Source organism: Procambarus clarkii, chromosome 15, assembly GCF_040958095.1.
Source record: "Procambarus clarkii isolate CNS0578487 chromosome 15, FALCON_Pclarkii_2.0, whole genome shotgun sequence".
Lineage (NCBI taxonomy): Eukaryota > Metazoa > Arthropoda > Malacostraca > Decapoda > Cambaridae > Procambarus > Procambarus clarkii.
This window is the reverse complement of record NC_091164.1, coordinates 11,407,180-11,426,764: the sequence shown is the minus strand read 5'-3', so window position 1 is coordinate 11,426,764 and position 19,585 is coordinate 11,407,180. Positions and strand designations below refer to the sequence as shown.

General features: G+C 45.1%; 1 protein-coding gene across 1 annotated transcript in view; it reads left to right on the top strand.

Annotated features, from left to right (window-relative positions):
* Positions 1–19,585, top strand: part of LOC123759108 (bestrophin-4) — a 112,004-nt gene that overhangs the window by 39,844 nt on the left and 52,575 nt on the right. The window contains 2 exon segments of the mRNA XM_045743968.2: positions 8,835–8,969; positions 18,177–18,343. Coding sequence (XP_045599924.1) covers positions 8,835–8,969; positions 18,177–18,343 — 302 coding nt within the window.

The window sequence follows — 19,585 nt, the reverse complement described above, 5'->3', positions numbered from 1 at the left end:
CCCTGTCTCTGGCTCCTCCCTCCCTGCCTCTGGCTCCTCCCTCCCTGCCTTTGGCTCCTCCCTCCCTGCCTCTGGCTCCTCCCTCCCTGTCTCTGGCTCCTCCCTCCCTGTCTCTGGCTCCTCCATCCCTGCCTCTGGCTCCTCCCTCCCTGTCTCTGGTTCCTCCCTCCCTGTCTCTGGTTCCTCCCTCCCTGTCTCTGGTTCCTCCCTCCCTGTCTCTGGCTCCTCCCTCCCTGTCTCTGGCTCCTCCCTCCCTGTCTCTGGCTCCTCCCTCCCTGTCTCTGGCTCCTCCATCCCTGGCTCTGGCTCCTCCCTCCCTGCCACTGACTCCTCCGCCCCTCCCTCCCTGCCCCTGACTCCTCCCTCCCTCCCTACCCCTTCAACTGTTCAACTGTTCTTACTCAACTTTCCAGTCTTTCTAATGGTCCTCTCCACTGTTATGCTCATCATGTCGTCTTAGTAACAGTAATCAGGCTGCTACTCAGTTCTTCCCCATCTCTCCTTAAAAACATTGCTAATGTTTGCTTTCCTTCGACAAACATCTCTTCTATCAAAGCGTTATATGACAAAGAGTGCTGGGAAGACGGGACACCATGAGCGTAGCTCTCATCCTGTAACTACACTTAGGTAATTACTTGCACACTCTCTCGTTGCTCTCCGCACACTCCTAGCCTCTTCCTCCATGGTTAATCTATCCATGTTACTCCCTGATCTGTTTACCCTTCCTATTTCTGTCATTGTAAAACACGCCGCTCCAGCCAGTAGGCGGCCCAATTACCTTAGCTCCTCTTGCCAAACACAACAGGTGAGGGGATCTGTGTTAGTGGTCCTCCTGCTCCTTCTCTGTGTTACTGTTCCTTCTCACTTGATTCCTTCTCACTTCTATTCCTTCTCACGTGGTCCTATACTATTTATAATTCCACTTTGCCTTATGGTGCTTTTTTTCTTAACTAGATTTATGCTTATTGTGTCTTTTATCGTTATGGGCACACACACACACACACACACACACACACACACACACACACACACACACACACACACACACACACACACACACACACACGCCAGCCCCGGTGTGTGTGTGTGTGTGTGTGTGTGTGTGTGTGTGTGTGTGTGTGTGTGTGTGTGTGTGTGTGTGTGTGTGTGTGTGTGTGTGTGTGTGTAGGCGAACGTTTGGTTGGTGTTTGGCAATATGCCCGGAGAGTCAGCTGACGTGTGTGAGGGAGCGAGGTAGGTGTAAGGATGAAGGAACACATACATGCAGAAGCCAGACGCACACACACACACACACACACACACACACACACACACGAGCGTGCACGCACTACCCAAACGAGTGAGCGCGCGAGCCAAGCATACCTCACACGCCCCGACACCCCCACACGCCCTCCCCTATACCCGCCAAGCCGCTCATCAACAAGCCCTAACCCAGCCACTTGGACGCCCAGTACAACTCCCATAAACTTATTACCGTTGATTAGCACAGGCAGAAAGCGAGCAGCAACAACAGTACCACGAACAAGGCAGAGCCACGACCCATTCTCCCTACAGGACAGAGCCACGACCCATACTCCCTACAGGACAGAGCCACGACCCATTCTCCCTACAGGACAGAGCCACGACCCATACTCCCTACAGGACAGAGCCACGACCCATTCTCCCTACAGGACAGAACCACGACCCATACTCCCTACAGGACAGAACCACGACCCATACTCCCTACAGGACAGAGCCACGACCCATTCTCCCTACAGGACAGAACCACGACCCATACTCCCAACAGGACAGAACCACGACCCATTCTCCCTACAGGACAGAACCACGACCCATTCTCCCTACAGGACAGAGCCACGACCCATTCTCCCTACAGGACAGAACCACGACCCATACTCCCTACAGGACAGAGCCACGACCAATACTCCCTACAGGACAGAGCCACGACCCATTCTCCCTACAGGACAGAACCACGACCCATACTCCCTACAGGACAGAACCACGACCCATTCTCCCTACAGGACAGAGCCACGACCCATACTCCCTACAGGACAGAGCCACGACCCATACTCCCTACAGGACAGAGCCACGACCCATTCATTCTCCCTCTCCAGGACAGAGCCACGACCCATTCTCCCTACAGGACAGAGCCACGACCCATACTCCCTACAGGACAGAGCCACGACCCATACTCCCTACAGGACAGAGCCACGACCCATTCTCCCTACAGGACAGAGCCACGACCCATACTCCCTACAGGACAGAGCCACGACCCATACTCCCTACAGGACAGAGCCACGACCCATACTCCCTACAGGACAGAGCCACGACCCATTCTCCCTACAGGACAGAGCCACGAGCCATACTCCCTACAGGACAGAGCCACGACCAATACTCCCTACAGGACAGAGCCACGACCCATTCTCCCTACAGGACAGAGCCACGACCCATTCATTCTCCCTCTCCAGGACAGAACCACGACCCATTCTCCCTACAGGACAGAGCCACGACCCATACTCCCTACAGGACAGAGCCACGACCCATACTCCCTACAGGAAAGAGCCACGACCCATTCTCCCTACAGGACAGAGCCACGACCCATTCATTCTCCCTCTCCAGGACAGAACCACGACCCATTCTCCCTACAGGACAGAGCCACGACCCATACTCCCTACAGGACAGAGCCACGACCCATACTCCCTACAGGACAGAGCCACGACCCATTCTCCCTACAGGACAGAGCCACGACCCATACTCCCTACAGGACAAAGTCACGACCCATACTCCCTACAGGACAGAGCCACGACCCATACTCCCTCTCCAGGACAGAACCACGACCCATACTCCCTACAGGACAGAACCACGACCCATTCTCTCTCCAGGACAGAGCCACGACCCATTCTCCCTCTCCAGGACAGAGCCACGACCCATACTCCCTACAGGACAGAGCCACGACCCATTCTCCCTACAGGACAGAACCACGACCCATTCTCCCTCTCCAGGACAGAGCCACGACCCATTCTCCCTACAGGACAGAGCCACGACCCATTCTCCCTACAGGACAGAGCCACGACCCATTCTCCCTACAGGACAGAGCCACGACCCATTCTCCCTACAGGACAGAGCCACGACCCATTCTCCCTACAGGACAGAGCCACGACCCATACTCCCTACAGGACAGAGCCACGACCCATTCTCCCTACAGGACAGAGCCACGACCCATACTCCCTACAGGACAGAGCCACGACTCATTCTCCCTACAGGACAGAGCCACGACCCATTCTCCCTACAGGACAGAGCCACGACCCATTCTCCCTACAGGACAGAGCCACGACCCATTCATTCTCCCTCTCCAGGACAGAGCCACGACCCATTCTCCCTACAGGACAGAGCCACGACCCATACTCCCTACAGGACAGAGCCACGACCCATACTCCCTACAGGACAGAGCCACGACCCATTCTCCCTACAGGACAGAGCCACGACCCATACTCCCTACAGGACAGAGCCACGACCCATACTCCCTACAGGACAGAGCCACGACCCATACTCCCTACAGGACAGAGCCACGACCCATTCTCCCTACAGGACAGAGCCACGACCCATACTCCCTACAGGACAGAGCCACGACCCATACTCCCTACAGGACAGAGCCACGACCCATTCTCCCTACAGGACAGAGCCACGACCCATACTCCCTACAGGAAAGAGCCACGACCCATTCTCCCTACAGGACAGAGCCACGACCCATACTCCCTACAGGAAAGAGCCACGACCCATTCTCCCTCTCCAGGACAGAACCACGACCCATTCTCGCTACAGGACAGAGCCACGACCCATACTCCCTACAGGACAGAGCCACAACCCATACTCCCTACAGGACAGAGCCACGACCCATTCTCCCTACAGGACAGAGCCACGACCCATACTCCCTACAGGACAGAGCCACGACCCATACTCCCTACAGGACAGAACCACGACCCATACTCCCTACAGGACAGAACCACGACCCATTCTCTCTCCAGGACAGAGCCACGACCCATTCTCCCTCTCCAGGACAGAGCCACGACCCATACTCCCTACAGGACAGAGCCACGACCCATTCTCCCTACAGGACAGAGCCACGACCCATGCTCCCTACAGGACAGAGCCACGACTCATTCTCCCTACAGGACAGAGCCACGACCCATTCTCCCTACAGGACAGAGCCACGACCCATTCTCCCTACAGGACAGAGCCACGACCCATTCTCCCTACAGGACAGAGCGACGACCCATACTCCCTACAGGACAGAACCACGACCCATTCTCCCTACAGGACAGAGCCACGACCCATTCTCCCTACAGGATAGAACCACGACCCATACTCCCTACAGGACAGAGCCACGACCCATACTCCCTACAGGACAGAGCCACGACCCATTCTCCCTCTCCAGGACAGAGCCACGACCCATACTCCCCCTCCATATGGGGGGGGAGAACCTATATATAAGCATATATAGGCATAGGTTAGGTTAGGTGTTTAGGTTCTCTTGGCGATTATGTGTATTTGAAGTACGTGGGTGAAGCATCTACAGCGTTGTGGTTCGAACAAAATTCGTCAGTGAAGCACTTGTTCCGGAAGTGTTCGAATGAAATCAGTTGTGAGTCGTGTGTAAACCGTTTTTCATTCATAAACAGCTGGGGTTTGGTGGGTGCATGGAATCACTTTTGGGTCTTTGTTTGGAGGACGGGCTGACACAGGTGAAGCACCCCAAAACTTTGATGCAAGACTTCATGAACAGTTCGACCTTACGAACAGTTCAATCTTACGAACAGTTCGACTTTACGAACAGTTCAACCTTACGAACAGTTCGACCGTACGAATAGTTCGACCTTACGAACAGTTCGACCTTACGAACAGTTCGACCATACGAATAGTTCGACCTTACGAATAGTTCGACCTTACGAACAGTTCGACCATACGAATAGTTCGACCTTACGAATAGTTCGACCTTACGAACAGTTCGATCTTACGAACAGTTCTTGGCCTCCCTTCGGGTGCTGAGGTCTTACGTCCGTGTACTGAGGGTGGCGGAATTGCCATGATTGCTCTTGACTCCTGCAGGCAAAGTAGTTCTAGGTCCGGGACATTTGTGTGTCTCGAGAAATGGGTCCCCACGGTGCTCTGGGAGGGTGCTTCTCTCTCTGAATGTACTCTGACAGTGGACAGTGTACTCTGACTGTGTTTGTGATGCGTGCGTGTGCGTGTGCGTGTGTGTGTGTGTGTGTGTGTGTGTGTGTGTGTGTGTGTGTGTGTGTGTGTGTGTGTGTGTGTGTGTGTTTGTGATGCGTCTGTCTGTGTGTGTATGTTTGTGATGCGTCTGTCTGTGTGTGTTAGTCTTCTCTAATAATTATCCAAATTGCTCAAACTGTGCCTTCAAATTTTAACTCATTTGGGATATTATTTTCAAACTGTCAATGGAATTTTCGTAGGTCTGCAACGGCGGATTTTGCGATAATGAGTGATAGGAATCAAATTATCAATATAATTTGGGGCAATAATTGATTGATCTCGTCGGGTACCAAAGCAATAACTAAGATCGTGTGAAGTGAAGTTGGTAACAGTGATTAAGACAGTGTGTAGTGAGCGTGGCTACAGTGATAATGATAAGTATTAATAATAATATTATTATTATTATTTATGCTCTGGGTACTCCCAAGCACACGCCTTAGACAACTACGCCACGACATGGTCAAAAGGATTGCAACTTGGGATTCTACTGAATCCTCGAGGGTTCCCGAGGCTTCCACTGGAGGTGAACCATTCAGGGTGTCAAACAATTACCCCCCCCCCTCCTCACCCCAGGCACTCTGGCTCTGTCGTTCAGGAATTCTACCTCTGACACTTCCTCCTTCAATACACAGATAAATCACATTAACGTGAAGTATCAATGAGAAGATCAATTTCCGATTATCCATCTATCCATGTCTATCTGTCTATCCACCCATCTAGTCATTTATCTGTCTATCACTCCATCGACTACTGTCTCTCGTTCTCTATCTGAATCTGTGTCTGTCCCTGTTTGTATCTTTCTCTGTCTTTGCCTGTCTCAATTATAAAATATATAATTGTTTAAAGTGTGGTGTGAAATACTAACAACAGAATAGTTATCCCTTGCTCTTAGAAAGCAGCATGGCTTGAAGGAAAGGGAAGGCTTATCCCTGTTCATTATCCCTTATCCCTTATCAGGATAACTCTCACCTTCTTATCACATAATCCCTCACCACATCTGGTGAGTGATTATGTGATCCATTTTCCAGAGGAAGTAATAAATTTATGATCATTATTTATGTAAGCAGATTCTGTTAATTTTCTTCTGAAGCCACAATGTTAGAGGATAAATTATACCAGAATCTTTCTGGAGAATTTGGCGATCAGTCTCAATTAGGTGCTTGTAGAATTCTGGACTTTATTGGCTATGCCTGAGAGACCTCCTGTGTTCAACAACACGGGTTGTCAAGGCTATCTAGTTGACCGCTGTTAACCTCTCACCAGATTGTGCATTAATGTTGGGAATGAACTATATATCGACGAGTTCCTTCCCATCATTATGTTATCTTGAGGTTATCTTGAGATGATTTCGGGGCTTTTAGTGTCCCCGCGGCCCGGTCCTCGACCAGGCCTCCACCCCCAGGAAGCAGCCCGTGACAGCTGACTAACACCCAGGTACGTATTTTACTGCCTAGGTAACAGGGGCATAGGGTGAAAGAAACTCTGCCCATTGTTTCTCGCCGGCGCCTGGGATCGAACCCAGGACCACAGGATCACAAGTCCAGCGTGCTGTTCGCTCGGCCGACCGGCTCCCCCGTTCGGGGGGAAACTTAAAAGTCTATTTTGTATTTTTCCAACTTATATTCTCAGCATTATCTTCTAGGTCTAAGCTGTCAGGAATGACTATTCTTGGAATAAGTCATTCTTCGAAACTATCTCCTTCTGCCTAGTGGTGATTACTAAAATATTTACTTTGACACTATTGAAAGCTCCAATAAGACTCGATTTTGGATATCCTACTTTGTCGAGTTGATTGTAGAGTTTGTTCCTTTCACCGTCTAACCCCTGAGAGCTACCACTGCATCATGCTCTTAGGTAAAGAACCGAATAAAGACTGTTTTCTATTTTATCCGCATGGTTGCACAAGTAATGAAGTGGGGCAGATGTAAGACCCTTTAGTCAATCCCGTACTGACTTAGAGGTCGTGACCAAACCACACACTAGAAATTGAAGGGACCTTATTATTATTAACATCTTTATTGACAAAATTAATTACAATTTTGCCTAATCTGAGGATTTTGATAAGTCCTTATTAAAGTGAGGATAATGCTGGTATTCACTGTCACGCAGGACAGAGGGTCATACACAAGACAATAGGTCTAAACTGTAGGCTGAAGCACATATATCACGGTTACAACCAATGTGTTAATGTATGGTGAAGGGACCACGATGTTTCGGTCCGTCCTGGACCATTCTCAAGTCGATTGTGTTAAGCTCAAGTCGAGCTTGACACACAATCGACTTGAGAATGGTCCAGGACGGACTGAAACATCGTCGTCCCTTCACTTTCTAGTGTGTGTGTTTTGGTCAACATATTTCAGCCAGGTTATTGTGACTCCTCGTCTGCTTAGGGGTCTTATATGCCAGTGCTTCATAAACACCAGCCCAGGTTCACAAGACCTGACTCAATACAAGACTGTCTTAGTATCTTTCTGTAAACAGTGAACTAACTGAGGTGTTTTTCACTGTTACTAAGACATCAAAGACAGGTAATTTGTCATAACTGTTAGATCAATGAGGCTAGCACCAATATTACCTATATTTCTTTCGTTCCTCTTCACTTGAAAAGGAAACTGATAAATGAACTCTTGAAAAGTTCATTATATAATTGTATTCAAGTTCAAGTATGTTTATTGAGACGAGAAAGAAATACATCTCAAAGGGATAGAGTAGCTTAGACTATTTCTACCCCCTGTAATTGTATTGTCCTGACGCTGCATGATGGACTGGTTCCGTTAAAGCCTGCCAGTTGGTTACTGTTTTATTCCTCATGTTAGTCATTATGGATTTATGGATTCTGTCAAGTTTAGTTTAATAACAACAAACTTTGTGACATTATTGATTTTTGCTGAAATGGAAGACACGTTACTATGCAAGGTCTTATCAACACTGCAATCCCATGGTATATCAACATTACAATATCAACAGTGAAATGCAACAATTCTTCTCTTGCCTTAATCTTGACACTTGGGGTTTAAAATTATTACAATTATTTACAACTGCATTCATTAATCTTATGGTATTATCGGAATTACTCTGGTTTGCTTACTACATGTTACACTGAGTCAGAGATTATTTTCCCTTCTTGAGCACAATGAAGACGTCATCTATGTACCGTCTTGAGCCCTATGAAGACTCACTTTCCATCTATATACCGTCTTAAGGACCATGATGACTCACTTTCCATCAATATACTGTCTTAAGCACCATGAAAACTCACTTTCCATCTATATACCGTCTTTAGCACCATGACGACTCACTTTCCCTCTATATACCATCTTAAGCACCATGAAGACTCACTTTCTATCTATATACCGTCTTAAGCACAATGAAGACTCACTTTCCATCTATATACCGTCTTGAGGACCACGAAGACCCCCTTCCCATCTAGGTACAGTCTTGAACATAAAGATTCCCTTTACCTGTAGGCTCCCAAAGCACCGAGAAGACTCTCAACCCTCCGCCACAACCCTCCCGAGCGCCATGCTGACCAGACCTTAACCCCAGGTTGTGTTCTTCTGCAGGAGGTTCGAGGTGGCGGTCCTCTACTGCGACACCTACATGAACTACATCCCCCTCTCCTTCATCCTGGGCTTCTACGTGTCCTTCGTGGCCTCGCGGTGGTGGCAGCAATACATGGCCATCCCCTGGCCTGACAAGTAAGGCACTTGACGACTTGTTCTCTGCTCCGTAAGTAACTGGTTTGGTCTTCCCTATGGACTCTTGACCTGTTATCTTGAGGTTATCTTGAGATGATTTCGGGGCTTTTTAGTGTCCCCGCGACCCGGTCCTCGACCAGGCCTCCACCCCCAGGAAGCAGCCCGTGACAGCTGACTAACACCCAGGTACCTATTTTACTGCTAGGTAACAGGGGCATAGGGTGAAAGAAACTCTGCCCATTGTTTCTCGCCGGCGCCTGGGATCGAACCCAGGACCACAGGATCACAAATCCAGCGTGCTGTCCGCTCGGCCGACCGGCTCCCCTGTATTATACATTGGGATGTTGGCTCTTCTCTCTCTCTCCTGCTCACCCCAGTCCTCTCGCAAGGGGGCGGACGGCGCTTGGGGTCGTAACCCAAACGGCCCCGCTTCGATTCCAGGCTGAGGCAGAAACAAATGGGCTATTTCTCTCACTTGATGCCTCTGTTTATCTAGCAGAATATAGGTACATGGGAGTTGTGTGTGTGTGTAGTAGTGGCAGATATGATGGAGAAAATTAAGTCTGGAGTCGGTTCATTAGACACCCGACGGTCAGAAAGGAAAGGTCTAGGAGCTGACAACTCTATTCTGCTGGTACAAATAATAAATAATATAATATAAATACAAACAACCTTCACGGATATCTGTTGTAACTGTATTTCATTATATATTTACAAAATAACTAAGTATTTCATTATATATTTACAAAATAACTAAGTATTTCATTATATATTTACAAAATAACTAAGTATTTCATTATATATTTACAAAATAACTAAGTATTTCATTATATATTTACAAAATAACTAAGTATTTCATTATATATTTACAAAATAACTAAGTATTTCATTATATATTTACAAAATAACTAAGTATTTCATTATATATTTACAAAATAACTAAGTATTTCATTATATATTTACAAAATAACTAAGTATTTCATTATATATTTACAAAATAACTAAGTATTTCATTATATATTTACAAAATAACTAAGTATTTCATTATATATTTACAAAATAACTAAGTATTTCATTATATATTTACAAAATAACTAAGTATTTCATTATATATTTACAAAATAACTAAGTATTTCATTATATATTTACAAAATAACTAAGTATTTCATTATATATTTACAAAATAACTAAGTATTTCATTATATATTTACAAAATAACTAAGTATTTCATTATATATTTACAAAATAACTAAGTATTTCATTATATATTTACAAAATAACTAAGTATTTCATTATATATTTACAAAATAACTAAGTATTTCATTATATATTTACAAAATAACTAAGTATTTCATTATATATTTACAAAATAACTAAGTATTTCATTATATATTTACAAAATAACTAAGTATTTCATTATATATTTACAAAATAACTAAGTATTTCATTATATATTTACAAAATAACTAAGTATTTCATTATATATTTACAAAATAACTAAGTATTTCATTATATATTTACAAAATAACTAAGTATTTCATTATCTCATATTTTGGAACATACACCAGTCTCTAATTGAGGCCACTGTATTGACAGGGGGAACACACAATGATAAGAGTTAAAATTCTACTGCATCAATATATTATATATTTTCATGATAACATTTATCATTCCAATACCACCAGGTGTCCTAATTACTCTAAAAATTAACTAGACTATACAATCCTAGTCTCTGGAGATCACCCTGGCAGGACAGAAGAAAATGTATATATTCTGGTTAGCATTGTAAATGTGTGGCCACGTTTGTGGTAGAAAATAATAAAAAAAAAACTCCCTCAAATTGCCAGCCCAAATATTAGCCACTTTCAACACCTTACATCAGCCTGTTCCAAAAATACGTTCGTGTCCACTAGTCAGAGAGATACCACAGTGGCACGACACAGCCGCTGTCACCTTCTCTGTGTCCTGATCAGAACTGAGCTATCACTCTGCCACGACGTCGTCTCTATCCCACACCTGTGACATTCCCTCTGGCCTCTTGTAGACAGCCTTTCCCTCCAGGCTGTCTCAGCTTGTCATAACTTCTCACTGACCATTAGCTTCAAGTCGACACCCATATGAGTCATGCGAGATTCTCATAAATGTGGAGTTGTATATATTGGCGTCCCAAGCCTCATTCTGCTCCCATAATCAGCTCATTTGTACACAGAACTCATAATATACTGGCACTGTATTTTGACAGACATAAATGTATTCATATATTTTTGGGTCACAACACAGACATCCCTTAAGAGTCTGCCAGACATCCATCAACACAGGCATCCTTCGCAGACATCCTCACAAACCTCATGTGGCAGTGTGGCGGCGGAGGTATCGCTTGAGTCTTGCCAGACATTCACACAATACCTGAGGCGTGAGTAAGGCGTGTACACACACACACACACACACACACACACACACACTAGATATATAGTGACAAACACACACTGGTCCTTGACGTATCAGCGACTAGCCCTGAAGCCTGTCTGGTCACTAATACCTTAGACCCTTGGATTATTGACCTGTGGTCCGACACGCCACGGACACGGACGTCAGTCTTGTGAACACGGACATGACAGATATGGACACGGACCTAAACTATGTGGACACGGAGACTAGACAGACATGACAAGGACTATACCGTGCCGGACTCCGACCTGGGAGATGAAGGTCCGGACCGCAGAGACTTATACAACCAGAGTGTGTACACTTTCATTGTACGTTGATGTGCCACAACGTACATAGTAAGGAGTATTAACACGCACCAACACAAGCACCCCCTCCCACCTAATTTAACCATCCTACGCATAGAAAATGTGGATGTTTGTTAGCCACTACTTTTTCCAAGGTGTTTAGGTTGGCAGTTATTTGTATTTCAACCTGTCCCCCAAGCCAGGCTCGTTAAAGCAGCGGGGGTCTCCCCAAGACGAATTCATCAATTTTAACGTTCCGAGTGATTAAAAACAGGTTTGTTCTCATATATATAAATTAAATGCTATTTATAGTTGGCTATAGGTTAGGTTAGATTAGGTGTTTATACAGGTTCTGTTCGCGATTATTTGTATTTGTAATACGTGGATGAAACACAGTTGTGATTCAAGCAGAGGACACGAACAAAACACTGTTCGGAAAAATATACACAAATCATCAGTTGCAAGTCGTGTGTAACAGGCCGTCCTCATCAACAACGGCCAAATACTCTTTAATCCAGCCGTCAAACCCCTTGTTTATGAATTAAAAACTGTTTACACACGATTCACAACTAATGACCTCCGAACATTTCTCGAGCAGTGCATCACTGACGACCTGTGTTCGGACCACAACGCTGTAAATGCTTCACTCACGTACTACAAATACAAATAATCACCAGAGCCTAAACTTCTAACCTAACTTATGCCTAACTATATAAACAGCTTTAATATATAATAATATTAATATATTAATGAGAACAAAACCTATTTTTCATATACAATACGTTTAAATTGCAACCTGTTCTCAGACCAAGTTCATTCCATCCAGCGGTCGACCCCAAAGACACATTCATCAATTTTAACATACTGATAATTCAAAACAGGAATTTTCTCAAATATATATCGATATTGTTATATATTAACACTGCATATTTAGACATTGGTTAAGTTAGGTGTTTAGGTTCTGTTGATGATTATTTGTATTTGTAGTACGTGGGTGAAGCATTTACAGCGTTGTGGTTCGAACAAAAGTCGTCAGTGAAGCACTTGTTCCGGAAGTGTTCGAACGTCATCAGTTGTGAGTCGTGTGTAAACCATTTTTCATTCATAAACAGCTGGGGTTTGGTGGGTGCACGGAATGGACTTTGGCCTTTGTTTGGCTGTTAAAATGAGGAACGGGTCTTGACGGCGGCCCCATCTTTAACGAGCCTAACCTGAGGATGGTTGTAAGTAAACCGTTTTGCCTTCATAAACAGAGTTTGACGCCTGGAATAACGAGCATTAAGTGTTCCTTGATGAAAACGGGCTGGAGATTTACCATGCTGTTCATTCAAAAATAGAAATTCTATAAAATATAAATTAAATTATATTGAGCATATTTAGGAAAAGGTTAGTTGTTTTGGTTTTATTAGCAATTATTTGTAATTGTTGTACATCTGTGAAGGATTTACTGAGTTGCGATTCCTACATAGGTCATCAGCGAAGCGCTATTCAAGAAATGTTTTGAGCGTCATCAGTTGTGAGTCGTGAAATTGAAACTGAAATAAGTTTATTGAGGTATAAATACGCACAAAGGTTTGAGGTAGCTCACGCTATTCTCACCCCGTTTAGTACAACATGTTCATATTATATATATATATATATATATATATATATATATATATATATATATATATATATATATATATATATATATATATATATATATATATTATATATATATATATATATATATATATATATATATATATATATATATATAAGGAAGGGGGTGGTAGGAGAAAAGCACACAGAAACTGTATTGGAGGGGATCTAAACATTCCCTCTAATGCGTTATTATTGGTTTCCTCCGAGGCTATGGGTCCCCCTTCTTCCTGCCAGAGGGGGTACGCTCTATATATATATATATATATATATATATATATATATATATATATATATATATATATATATATATATATATATATATATATATATATCTCACAATCAACATATTATGGAACATTGAGTGATAAACATTTACATTTCTTGCGAGTCGTGTGTGTGTGTAGCATTTCCCATTATCAAAAGAGGTACTGGCAGCTACCTGACGTGAACGTTTGGTCGTAGTTGATAAAGACGGGCTGCTGCTGCTGCTGCTGCACACGACTCACAAATGCTGACGTTCGAACTTAAAAAGCGGCTCGATTCCGTTCTCCGCTCGAATCGTAGCATAGTAAATCCTTAATGTACTTCAAATGCAAATAATGGCCAACAGAATCAAACCACCTAACCTAACCTAACTTAAACGTAGGATTAGCAATTCAATCAAAATTTGATTTGAAAACCATTCAAATCGAATTCAAATTAGAATCAACGTTCTGATTCACAATAATATTCATTTATATTCAAGAAAATAAAAATTTTCATTGCTCAGAATGTTAAAAATTACTAACTGAAACTTTGAGGTCGGCCTCAATCAACATGAAAAATCATAGGCTGAGGATCTTGAGGTTATCTTGAGATGATTTCGGGGCTTAGTGTCCCCGCGGCCCGGTCCTCGACCAGGCCTCCACCCCCAGGAAGCAGCCCGTGACAGCTGACTAACTCCCAGGTACCTATTTACTGCTAGGTAACAGGGGCATCAGGGCGAAAGAAACTCTGCCCATTGTTTCTCGCCGGCGCCCGGGATCGAACCCGGAACCACAATATCACGCGTGCAGTGTTCTCTCCGCTCAGCTACCGGCTCCCTAAAGTTGAAAAAACTTTGATTCAATAGTTCAAGTTGGTTGAATAAATTCTCAATATTTCACGTAACCAAATAATCTAAACTATTATTGGCCTATGTATACAACTAGCAGACCAAATAACCTAATCTATCCTAATCATCCTAGAAAGTTCATATTCTACACTGAATTAATGGATTGGGAAGTTATAACTGTACTGGTTATAAGCAGTCCTTATCTATACACAAACAGGAGGAGACAATGCTTTGCTACCATTATTATATATTTGTTAATCTCTGGCGAGATGTGAAATTCGTTTCTGGGACGCGTATTACACATCCTATCTGGGGACATGAACGGACACTCACTCGTTCATGTATTAAACACTTTATACTCATCTTGTGAGTGGTTGAGGACCTCACAATCATCTTGTGAGTGGTTGAGGACCTCACACTCATCTTGTGAGTGGTTGTGGACCTCATACTCATCTTGTGAGTGGTTGTGGACCTCACACTCATCTTGTGAGTGGTTGTGGACCTCACACTCATCTTGTGAGTGGTTGAGGACCTCATACTCATCTTGTGAGTGGTTGTGGACCTCATACTCATCTTGTGAGTGGTTGTGGACCTCACACTCATCTTGTGAGTGGTTGTGGACCTCATACTCATCTTGTGAGTGGCTGTGGACCTCATACTCATCTTGTGAGTGGTTGTGGACCTCACACTCATCTTGTGAGTGGCTGTGGACCTCACACTCATCTTGTGAGTGGTTGTGGACCTCACACTCATCTTGTGAGTGGTTGTGGACCTCACACTCATCTTGTGAGTGGTTGTGGACCTCACACTCATCTTGTGAGTGGTTGTGGACCTCATACTCATCTTGTGAGTGGCTGTGGACCTCATACTCATCTTGTGAGTGGTTGTGGACCTCACACTCATCTTGTGAGTGGCTGTGGACCTCACACTCATCTTGTGAGTGGTTGTGGACCTCACACTCATCTTGTGAGTGGTTGTGGACCTCATACTCATCTTGTGAGTGGTTGTGGACCTCATACTCATCTTGTGAGTGGTTGTGGACCTCACACTCATCTTGTGAGTGGTTGTGGACCTCATACTCATCTTGTGAGTGGTTGTGGACCTCACACTCATCTTGTGAGTGGTTGTGGACCTCATACTCATCTTGTGAGTGGTTGTGGACCTCACACTCATCTTGTGAGTGGTTGTGGACCTCATACTCATCTTGTGAGTGGTTGTGGACCTCACACTCATCTTGTGAGTGGTTGTGGACCTGTTACCTATCCTGAGAGCGGCAGTAGAAAAAGATATAGAGGCACATAGTGGGCATAAAAAGCTGAACCTCCATAAAAGTCACTTAGGTATTACCGGTGTTGGTGATACTGCTACCGGTGTTGGTGATACTGCTACCGGTGTTGGTGATACTGCTACCGGTGTTGGTGATACTGCTACCGGTGTTGGTTTTGGTGGTGATGCTGTTGAAGTTTGTGACGCTGCCACCGGTGTTGGTGGCGCTACAACCGGATTTTTTTGGTCTGATAAAGACCTTTTGTGCCCTCTGTAATGCTTTTGCGCTACCGCTCACAGGATGAGTATGGGGTGCACAATAAAGTAGCCGCCTTCGGCGGCAACAATCAACAATCAGAGATGTTCGATTGATTGATGATTGATAAAGATTAAGCCACCCAAAAGGTGGCACGGGCATGAATAGCCCGTAAGTGGAGGCCCTCTGGAGCCATTACCAGTACCAATAGCTGATACTGGAGATCTGTGGATGGATGGGGTCTTCCTGGTCGCTCGCAGTTTATGGCCTGCAGGACGAGTGCTCGCTAGGTTACAGTTTATTGGTTCGATTGATTGATAAAGATTAAGCCACCCAAAAGGTGGCACGGGCATGAATAGCCCGTAAGTGGCGGCCCTTTTGAGCCATTACCAGTATCAAGAGCTGATACTGGAGATCTATGGAGGCGCGGCTGCACCCTGCGTGACGGGAGATGTCTCCCGTGTTATTGGTTCCTGCACAGACCCTATATAAGCCTCTGGGTAGCCCTGCTAAGTACCTACCATCTCACTTAGAGGAAATGTATATGTTTATCTCTCAGAATGTTCGGTAATACGTTTATTGCTTGTGATGTGTGTCTATGTATGTATTAACACGATGTACTGAACAGGGTGAGAATAGCTTGAGCTACCTCATCCCTTTGTGTGTATTTTACCTCAATAAACTTATTTCAATTTCAATCTCACTTAGACGGTTGGTGATGTTCCAGCAGGGTGACGGGCATTGTTCCACAATGCTGACATGTCCTCTTCCGGGTATGCATGCTGAATGCGGTGTAAAGCCCTCTCTGTGTCTTAGTTTCTATTGCTACCTTTCATCAAAATAAGTTGGTTGAAGTCTTGTACCATTAACCCGCAGATCCCGATGTTGGTGAGTTGTGGTCACTGTACATCTTCTGCAGTGCTCTATCTCTTAATAATGTTCTTAAGCCGAAAATGGATGTTATTTGAAAATGAAAAATAGAAATTAAATTTTGGATTTTTGTTTTCTTAAACGGCAAGTTAAGGGTCCTCTGGTAGGTTAGGAGGGCAAGAAGTTCTCCTTAAGGTTTCAAAACGTCATGAAAACCGTTAATTGAAAGTTTCCTCTCCTAACCTAACCGAGTAAGCCGGAGGACTCACAACAGAAATCGGGACAGTACGTCTCTTTCGTGAGCCGATTTCATTTCAAAATACGTCCATTTTTGGCCATACAAGCAAACAAGCGAAAAACGACGTAATTTTAAGAGGACGGGTTGGTTGGACTCTGTGGTATCTAAATGTCTACATCTTCCCTCCTAATTGCAAGTTTTATCACAATATGTCGTATCATTCCCGAGCATTCCTACATGACTTGCGACACCGTTGATAAGCATTCGACGACCTTGGCATCTGAGTCTTAGCATTAATGCTATAACATTCATTGTCTGAAGGATATTGTCACACACACACATACGTATTCGCTTTACAAGGCTTCAGTGACAGTTCTCGAATCTGTATCTATAATAACGTGTTTCCGTGTTCAGCAAGAGCCGGTGACAAAGCCTTTTGAATGGCTATCTTCTTGAGGTTATCTTGAGATGATTTCGGGGCTTTTTTTTTAGTGTCCCCGCGGCCCGGTCCTCGGCCAGGCCTCCACCCCCAGGAAGCAGCCCATGACAGCTGACTAACACCCAGGTACCTATTTTACTGCTAGGTAACAGGGGATATAGCATCTCTGATTTTAAAGTTAAGCACCCACTGGAGAGAGAGAGACTACATCTTCCCCCACCATCTCTCCCTCCGTCCCTCACTATACTCCATACCTACGCAACTACTCATTTACGAAACACGTCTGAAAATGATGACAATTAGTATGTATTTCAATTTAGTTTCGTCTTGGTGACTGTCGCTCCTGTAGGAAATAGGATTATATTGTGTATGTTTGTGGGTCTTTGTTCTCTGGTTGGTGTTTCATTTGCCTCTCCTGTCTTTCTCTCTCTATCCATGTCTTTGCACCTGATTTACTTCTCTACCCGTCTTTGTCCTTGTCTATCTCACTGTCCCTGTCTAACTTTCGGCGCAATCTCTCCCTGTCTGCCACTGCCTACATCTTTGCCCCTATCTACCTCTGTCCCGCTCTTGTGCCGGGTAAGTTACGGGCTCACCATAGCCCGTGCTACTTGGAACTTGTTCCGAGTAGCTGAATCTATAACAACAACACCAACATCCCCCTCACAGGATCATCCACGCCATCGCGCTGCACATCACCGGCTACGACGACAAGGGTCGCATGATGAGGAGGACCTTGGCCCGCTACATCAACCTCAGCCTCGTCCTCATCCTCCGCTCCATCTCCTCGCCCCTCAAGAAGAGGTTCCCCACGCTGGAGCACCTGGTGGAGGCAGGTGGGTGTGGGGGGGGGGGAGGATTGGGAGGATTGGTTGGGAGGGGGTGAGGGAGAGGGGGGGGGAGAGATAGGGAAGTGGTAATGGGGTGGAGTGGCAGGGGGGATGGGTAAGGGGGTGTTTAGAGATGGGTGGGTGGGGGGGAGAAGTGGGGGTATAGATAGGTGGGATAGGAGGGGGGGGGGAAAGAGTGGGGGGCTGACTGGGGGGGAAGGGGGGATGGGGTGGATCGAGAATGGGAGGGAAGGGTAGAAGGTACTATTTGCCCATCACCTGTCATCTACTCTTATCTACTCAACATTCATCCTTATCTACCCCCCCCCCCTACACCCGCACTTAATTTTACGCTTATCGATCATTCACTTCCTGATCGTCAACTACTTTTCTTTTCAACATTTACTCTACCATTCAATTCTCATCCTTTGTAATGTATGATCATAAAACCATTATCGACAGATCATCTACCCCCCCTTTTCTAACATTTATTCAAACCTTCATCTACCTATTTATTCACCCCATTATCTACCCATAATCCACCCCCTCATAAATTAACTCAATAATCATCATCTCTGCACACTTCTGGATCATCTCGTTATTCCTCCAACATCTACTCATCACCATCAACCCATCAATTTTTCCTTTTTTTTTCTCTCCTTCCATCTTCTTTCCATCGCATTTTACTATCCTTACTATCCCTTAGCCACCTGTCATCTACCGATAGTCTATCGTCTATCCCTAAATCTCCATCATTCCCTCAGTCACGCCCAACCACTTGGACTAGACGGTAGAGCGATGGTCTGGCGTCATGCAGGGTCGCGTTCAATCCCCGAACGTCCAAGTGGTTGGGCACCATTCCTTATCCCTCCGTTACATCCAGAATCCTCACCCCCTGATCCCCTTCCCACTGCTATATAGTCGTAGTGGTTTGGCGCTTTCCTCCCCGATTAATTTACTCAGATAATAATTCCCCTGATAATTCTCTCCCTCGATTGGCTGATGAAGATTAAGCCGCCCAAGAGGTGGCACGGGCATGAATAGCCCATAAATTCTCTCCCTCAGTCACATGTTCTTTATATATATATGTTGTCAGGAGTCAGGATGCCATTTGAAGTATTCACGGGAGACATCTCCCGTCACGCAGGGTGCAGTCGCACCTCCACAGATCTCCAGTATCAGCTATTGATACTGGAAATGGCTCAAAAGGGCCACCACTTACGGGCTATTCATGCCCGTGCCACCTTT